Source organism: Clinocottus analis, unplaced genomic scaffold (assembly GCF_023055335.1).
Source record: "Clinocottus analis isolate CAN_PGR_092001 unplaced genomic scaffold, fCliAna1.0.p SCAF_23, whole genome shotgun sequence".
NCBI classification, from domain to species: Eukaryota; Metazoa; Chordata; class Actinopteri; order Perciformes; family Cottidae; genus Clinocottus; species Clinocottus analis.
The window spans coordinates 3,742,334-3,750,740 of NW_027175965.1; the positions used below are offsets into that span (position 1 = coordinate 3,742,334).

At 40.6% G+C, this 8,407-nt stretch overlaps 1 protein-coding gene across 1 annotated transcript; it reads right to left on the bottom strand.

Moving 5' to 3' along the window:
* Positions 1-2,713: 2,713 nt before the first annotated feature.
* LOC137793780 (carnitine O-palmitoyltransferase 2, mitochondrial-like) lies at positions 2,714-8,407 on the bottom strand. Its single transcript, XM_068590135.1, has 7 exons — positions 8,256-8,407; positions 7,666-7,679; positions 6,668-6,866; positions 5,145-5,225; positions 4,933-5,039; positions 3,583-4,842; positions 2,714-3,042 (listed from the first exon to the last, which is right to left on the bottom strand). Exons 1-7 carry the CDS (start codon positions 8,405-8,407, stop codon positions 2,714-2,716), a joined length of 2,142 nt encoding a protein of 713 aa, XP_068446236.1.

Here is an 8,407-nt window from a genome sequence, read left to right on the forward strand (position 1 = left end):
ATGTGTAACATTGCCAGTCTAGTCGAGTCAAGTCAGCATCAAAATGCCCACAACACGGGACGAGGTGCGCCAGGACCACCGTGGATTTCATGCCATTGCTGGCATCCCCCGGGTGATTGGTGTCGTGGATGGCACACACACACACGTGCGTAATTGCACCCGTGTGTGGGGACCACAGCGTGTTGTGTGTGGGGACCACAGCGTGTTGTGTGTGGGGACCACAGCGTGTTGTGTGTGGGGACCACAGCGTGTTGTGTGTGATTTATGCGCTGATAAAGTGGTGGGTGATCGATTAACCTGGCATCGGTCGATTTAGTTTCATCACCACGGTGGTGGACAGCTCCCACTAAGAGCGTCTAAGGAAGCTTCTTTGGCGAGATGTTAAGAAGGCAGTTAAGAACGCGTCTGGGAAACACTCGTATCTTAGCGCTCCTTCTTAGCGAACCTTCTCTCGATCGTTCTGAAGTTCTAAAGAACGATCGAATCTGGGAAACGCAGACAAACAGTGTTTGAATGCACAGTAAAGGTGCAGGTGATTAGACACAACAAGAAACAATCAGAAGCAGGGCAGACAATCACAGGAGCAAGAAGTGCAGCGACACAGAGGACACACGAAACAAGGACTTCAAAATAAAACAGGAAACAAGAAAAGATCAAACCATGACAGGTTACAGTGAACATATTGCTCTAAAGTCATTACACTTGTTGGTGGAATGCCGTCCTCACAAAGATGTAATTTGAGCGCCGTTAATGGTTCATATTAAAACAAATCATGAGTATGATTGTTACGACTACCAATGATGACAGCAGCAGTAAACGTAGTAGAATAATAATGACAATGAAACCATGGTATCGGCAATAGTAATAGCAATGTAACTTATGATAATAATATCAGCAGTAGTTGTTAAGCAGGATCAGTGTTCACATATAACCACCATTCATGTAAGCCTGTGAGGCGAGAAAGCGCAAAGACTCCGGAGAAGAAGCAAAGTTAGTGAAGGTAATATGGACCTGTACCTGTGTAGCGCTTTTCTAGTCTTCCAGCCACTCAAATCACTTTAACAGTACTTATCATCATTCACATATTCATACACTGATGGCAGTGGCTAAGGTCACCAGGAGTCTCTAACATGCATACAACGTAGCAGAGCTACGAGAGCAATTTGGGGTTACAACGTGGACAAGCGCAGCCGGGGATCAAACCACCATGTGAAGGACCACACAGCGCATTGGAGTCCCGGTGTCACAAAAACACAAAAAAGATATGTTGACAATAAACTAACAAGTTGATTCCTACGATGAAGCGGAATATCAAAACAATAGGGATCCATTTGAAGATGGGGAAGTGTTTGTTGAAAAAAACTTAAATTCTTACATGTTGAAAATTAAACTTGAAAAGGCACAGAAGCTGACGTCATATACTCTAATCTGTATTGCAGGGCAGTTTATCTGTGAATTGCTGCTTCCCTTAAGGGCTATGATCAGATACAAAAATATACTGCCTGTAAAAGTTTTAGTAGGAACTGAACAGCTTGTTCCAGAGGCACCTTATTTCATCTGATAAAACTGACAAACTGATAGATTGGCAGCGAGATGAAGACACGATGAGAGAGACGTGGTCACAGGTGGTGTGGTCTTTACAATCATATCAGAGTTTCTATTGAGCTCAAATACTGCTCATTTGTAGAAATGCACTTTTTCATACAGAACAATTTCAGAATGTATTTCAAAAATAAATTTATACATTATTTTGGCTGCTGTAGTTTCTCTTGATGCCCAGCAGCTGTTCTTAAAAAAGTCCTGGAGTTCCTCAGAAAGGCCTTTGTTTTAATTCCCTTGTTTTAGTACCTAGCAATATGCAAACCCCTTTAAAGAACACATTTTAATGTTCAACCATCAAAATAATTTTAAAAAAGAGCACGTTTAACCTTTCTCTTGTGTTTTGTAGTACCATATCTTGTGTTAACGGGTCGGTGCTGAGCCATGTCTTAAATCAGCTGTAAATACACTAAGAAAAATTATCTATCATCCAATTTGTTTCTCATCCACTGGGTATATTGTTAGGCTTCCTAATTCATGAAAATATTTACAATATTTAATTCAAGTAAAAGGCTAAAAATATTTTTTTTCAGCAGTAGAACTTTAATACAAACACAAAATGAAAAACAGAACAAGTCATAACATAACATATAGATTTTCAAGGATTTTTTATTTTTTTTTAATATTGCAGTTCTTTTGCTTGGGAAAAAAAAAAGATTGGTTGGATGCAGTGTATTTTGATCGTCGCTGATGCTTGGTATGAGAAGAGATTTTAAGGTTTTAGCGGAATCTGTCAAAATAACCATCAAAAGAATCATCAAAATAAAAATACACATTAAAGCAGTGTAATTTTCCCTGTGTTTATTTTGTGGCACATCAAATACTCATCTACAGTCGCCCAGAGAAGTTAATCAATCACTTTTCTATAAAAATCAAATATGTTCTCTGACTTAGCTGAGATAAAACAATAAAACAAATCTTGTGTTTATAACGGGGTCGAAACCATCCCAAACAACACAAAGGTCATCATTTCAAACAGAACATTTTTGTTGTTGCAATAGAGGCTCCTGACAAAGTAAATTTAATTCATCTCACTTTTTGCATGGCTGATAAATTTATCAATCACTACTGTTCAACAAAATCAAACATTTTTAATGATAAGCACTTGTGTTTCTTAGCCGAGTGGCTTTCCTTCCAGAACAGTGAAAATGTCCTCTAAGGACTTGTGGACACACTGCACGAATTCAGAGCCATTGCGAGCAGGGAAGCTGGACACATTGTATTGAATCCACTCGTCATGGACACTATAGCCAACAGCAAAGCCATCAGGCACGTCCGGGACAAAGCCACCAACACACAAAGCTGGACTGATGAGGGTGGTGGTTTTGAGAATGTAGTGGTTGAAGGCAGCGTATGCTGGGTCTGTGTAAAGGCTGGGCAGAGGCTCTCCCTTTGATTCGGCCAGGTATCCCAGGGCAAACAGGTGACGGTCAAAACCTTGTCCTAGTGAGAAAAATAAAAGAAGTTGTTAGTACAGGAGATCAAAGTCTAGAACCTTTTAAAGTAACAATATGGAAGGACTATCTCGTCAGTGTAATGCAGTGGTTCTCAAACTGTGGGGCGCAACCATCTAGTGAGGCGTGGGGAGACGGGGTTAGATTAAAAAAAAATCCTTTATTAATTCCACAGTAGGGAAATTATTCTCTGTATTTAACCCAGTCTTAGTAAGTAAAGAGAAGTGGGCTGCTGTGAAGCGACTGGGAAGCGACAAGGGGTTCAGTGTCTTGCTCAAGGATGACTTACAAACTATGGGGAGACCAGGGATCAAACCGACGACCTTGTGTTTCAGAACTACCTTTTTCTTGCCACGTCCCACCGAAGATGGGCGTGCCAAAAAAAGTTTAAGAACCACTGGTGTAATGTAAAAGAAAAAACTAATTTAGGTCTTTCTTACAGAAACAAACCCCAAACTATGTTTGCAGAACAACATTGATATATTACACAAGTTGTTTTAAATTAAATGTAGAAATATCTGATCCACACCCATAATTCCTTCATTGGTGAGCTGCCCATGATATTTAGAGCATTCACTCAGCATGGCCTGTAGTTGCTCCACACTGTGTTGTCCTGGCTGGAGAACAAAGGCGTGTGAACATCGTTTTGTGTGTATGGTAGCTGACCGGATGAAGTCTGTGCGGCCATGCCTGAACGCTGCAGTGCTACAGGACTCATATGTGGCTACTGTCTGTCCGTACTGCCTCAGGAAACCCATCTGAATAGCCAGCTGGGCTACAGCATCTGGACTCATCTTGCTCTTCTTTAATTGTGTCTTGCCACCTTTCATGAACTTCAAGGCATCAATTTTGAGTGTCAATACAGTTGAATCAAAGTTCTCTTTGGCTCTTCTGATGCCATTCTCCAGCTCGCTGTCCAGGTTGAACTTCAGTCTGCGCACAGCAGAGGCTGAATCCACAGCAGCAGCAGCAGCAGAGCCCGGGTTAACCAGCGGCTGTTCAGTTGTGTCTTTGAAGATCTTATTCAGGAAAATAAGTATTGATAAGCCATTGCCCCAGGATTGCTCAAAATTGATGGCCGCCTCTCCATCTTTGGTCAGAATGACCGTGAAGGACTTGTCAAACCAGCGGTTGCAGCCGTCGGCATGCAGCATGTTGTGGGACAGGTGGCTGTCGTCCCTCATGCTTTCATCATCCAGGCTGAGACAGAAAAGAGCGCTGTCAACACTCCGTAAATCCTCTGCATTTCCAGCAGCTATGAGTTTGTCCCTCAGCCCGGCCCACACATCCCTGTTCTCACTGGTCAGGACCCCGACAGGAAAGGCAGCTGCTGGCGTTGGGTCGGACAATATGTATTTCAAGTGGGACTGAATCTCTGCAGGCTTCACCAAATTCCCATCCCTGTCTACAATGTCAAACACATACATGTTGCCTTTCCTCATAACGAGGAGGTGTTGCGCTTTCTCGTCGGTGAAGAGCTCATCTCTCCCCCTCTTGGGGATGCGAGTAGTGTTGAAGAGGTGCAAAAACTGAGACATGTCTAGGGGGCGGGACAGAGAAGACGGGACCCAGCGAATTCTTTCACTCTCTGATGGGTTGAGGTGTAAAACCTCTGGCTCCTGGAATCCGGCTCGCAGTGTTTTCATGAAGTGCACTGCTGAACACACCAGATTGGTCGCCCGCACTAGCTGGTCATTGTACTCTTTCTTAGGGTCACGTTTGAAGACCAAGAAGGGGTTGATCTGTATCAAAGAGGAACGATCCGAAAGAAACTTGTTCAGCCACGGTCCTAGGAAAAAATAAATAAATCAAACAGATTTATCACTGATGTATCAGAGATGTTCAATATCAGGGTCAAGTGTCAGAATAACACACTCACCTGAGACATAGCTTGTGTGTTGATTGTTCATGTCCTGAACTACCAGCTCCTCTTGCAGCTGTTTCCCCACACCGTTCTGGAAATCCTGTGCCGTTTTCTCTGTTGTTCTGAGGATTCACAGTTTAGATTGTTGCAGGTAGGATTCAAGTAGTTATATAATAATGTTTCAAATAATTACATCATAAAGGTTGATTCTTCTTTTAAAAACTTACCTGAACTGGTCATCATCCAACAGAGGCCTCTGGGCAGCTAAATACCTCCTGACAGTGTCCTCCAGCTTTGGTATAGGTAGCCTAAACAATTAAAAACACTTGTTCACATGTTGTCGCGTTAAGATAAAAGTACAGAATATGTGTGAGAGCCATTTTGTTATTGTCTTCTATAGTCCACCACTTCAGGGAGTAGAGGTTAATATAATCAGGAGGGTTGATATAAGTGTATCAAACAGTTTTTGACCATGTGATAATGAGTTGAATTTTATGATTTCTTCTTTTTGTTCAAGTCTGTCGTCTCCTTAGGCTGCTATTTTTTTAAATTTTTTAACTTTCAACTCTTTTGTTTTTAGGTCAGTTTTCTTAGTCAGTGTATTTTGTGTTCGCTGTCATCTTCAACACCCCTTCCCTTGTTAAAGAGATTTTGACTCTCATTGGATTAATACATTTAATAAAAATCAATCTTAATAAACAAAGTGGGATTATATCCAAATTAAATTCAGACTCAACGTGACAGCATTTTTTATTTTACAGTTCAAGTTATTGATCAAAAGCATTCAGAAAATGAACAGCAGCAAGACTGAAATAGTACATGAATCCAGATATTTGCAGTCAAGTCAAAATAAAGCGTTAATTAGTGTACTCTCAGAGTGTTAACTCGTCTGCTCTCAGAGCGTTAACTCGTCTGCTCTCAGAGCGTTAACTCGTCTGCTCTCAGAGCGTTAACTAGTCTGCTCTCAGAGCGTTAACTAGTCTGCTCTCAGAGCGTTAACTAGTCTGCTCTAAGGCGTTATCTGCTCTCTCTCTCCTGATTCTAAGCCGTATCAATGTGTGACTGTACAGCAGGAACAGGGACCACAAACACATTATTCATCGCTGACGTTCCCATCAAAAGTCATTCCCCCCAAAATATCAAAGTTTACACAAAACATATGTAAGCTATTATATTGTGTATGTAAACAGCTGGGGCTTTTATTGTGGAGGGGGAAACAGAAAGAAGAGGGAGAAGAGGATTTTTTTTTTAGTGAAAAGGGAGACAAGAATAAAGTGGTTGCCGTCTTGTTTTACCTAACGGAGCAGCGTGTTGTTATATTATTATTATTATTATTATTATTATTATTATTATACAAGTATAGGCGCAAGAGAGACCCTCGGCTGCACATCTTTGGTAACTGTCAAGCTTGAAATTACAACTAACGGTCGCACAATTTAAATCTACCTGTTATTTTGAGTGCACTGATATGGAACGCTCTGGTAAATGTAAACAGGTTGTACAGCACTTTATGGCTGAATGAGCCATGCCCCAGGACTCACTCTCAACCAATCAGAATGCTTGATTTGATCTACCCGTATTATAATTGTAAATATGCACTTCTTCGTGATGAAACGCGCATGATTCAGACATTTTTTATTATTTATGGCAAATTATTTCCATTGGCCTGGCAGAGTGACACAGATCTCACAGTCAGTGTTAATCATGTGAAATAAAATGTGTCTGACAAATGTAACATTTGTCTCCTTACCTGGGTAAACTCTTCTGGTAATGCATCAAAGGCACAACATTTTGACTGGAATACTCAGTTAAAGACTTCTTTTGGCTGCTGTAGTTTCTCTTGATACCCAAAACAGCATTTCTTAAAAAAGTCGTCGATTTCCTCAGAGAGACAACATATTTCACTAAAAGTCGACTGGCCATGGTGCTGTTAGCAGACTGAATACTTCCTGGTTAATTATCAACACAAAACACACCAAAAAAATATTTCACAGGCTGTACATCACTGAAAAATGGTTGAGAACTACTAGTCTACTGAACCATCGTGTGTCGGAGCTTGTATATAATGACAATTGTCATGTGACTGATGACGTCTGAAGCTTTGAACGTCAACGACGCTTTATTGGTTTGATACGTTTGAAAGCTTGAACGTGTTGGCGCCTAATTCTCGACGATGCCTCAGTGTCAATCAATAATGTGGGTTAACGATACAATGATGCACAAAACACTGCTACCCTCACCATGCCCATGTTGATAAGCACTTTGCACTACCGCTTCTCAAACATCTTACCTCACTAATAAAAGATATAAAAGACAAATACTATACCTACATCTGTTGACATAGAACTTCAGGACTATGATCATATACAAAACCAAACTGCCTGTAAAAGTTTTAGTAGGAAATATATGTGTCACAGAAACTGAACAGCTTGTTCCAGAGGCACCTCATTTCGTCTGTAAAACTGACAAACTGATAAATTGGCAGCGAGATGAAGACACGATGAGAGGGAAGTGGTCACAGGTGGTGTGTCATTTACAATCATACCAGAGTTTCTATTGAGCTCAAATACTGCTCATTTGTAGAAATGCACTTTTTCATACAGAACAATTTCATAATGTATTTTAAAAATAAATGAATACATTATTTTGCAACGTCCTGGCAGAGTGACACATATCCCATTTTGACAGTCACAGTATTAATCATGTGAAATAAAATATGTCTGATAAATGTCACATTTGTTTTCTTACCTGGGTAAACTATTCTGGTAATGCATCAACGGCACAACACTTTAGCTGACATACTCGGTTGAAGACTTCTTTTGGTTGCTGTAGTTTCTCATGATGCCCAGAGCAGCAGTTCTTAAAAAAGTCCTGGATTTCCTCAGAAAGGCCTTTGTTTTAGTTCCCTTGTTTTAGTACCTCAATGAATAATGCATCTATTTTATTAAAATAATTTCCTTCAAATATTTTCAAATTGAACATTACAAGAATATGCTATCAAACTGAACAAAACAAACTGTATGGCACTTAATGAATCTAACAATAATACATTTAATATTAAAGGTAAATGTGTAACATTGCCAGTCTAGTCTAGTCAGCACGGATGGCAAACAACTTGCAACTCTCAAACATATGAAACATCGCTAGACTAGTCAATCTGAATGGAAACTAAATATCTTACAACACTCACTGGTTACTGAACTGATATGGATGTTAACAATTTTGCAGTTGCCATAAAGTGATTATTGTAACATTAACTGCTGCTCACATATGCAGCTGCAGAGTGCTACATATGCATAACTAAAAGCACTTGCACCTCCCACGGCAACATTTCTTACAGGAACACTTGGCCAGGTCCTGACAACTGGCTGCGATGGGGGTATCGTCGACCAACATACCGCCATTTCTCTCCTTTCTGTGTCCACTCCCAGGACTGCCGAGGTCCAGCCTGGAGAACGTTGTAATGATAGTTGAATGGGATCAGCAACAT

Bases quoted from the DNA above. Each gene is read 5' to 3' on its own strand.
- LOC137793780 (XM_068590135.1), bottom strand. From the start codon at position 8,407: ATGTTGCTGATCCCATTCAACTATCATTACAACGTTCTCCAGGCTGGA. The intron at 5,226-6,667 runs GTAAGGAGACAA...TTAATTGTTTAG, and splicing joins TACCAGAAGAGTTTACCCAG to GCTACCTATACCAAAGCTGG. The intron at 3,043-3,582 runs GTGTGGATCAGA...TTTTCTCACTAG, and splicing joins CACCAATGAAGGAATTATGG to GACAAGGTTTTGACCGTCAC.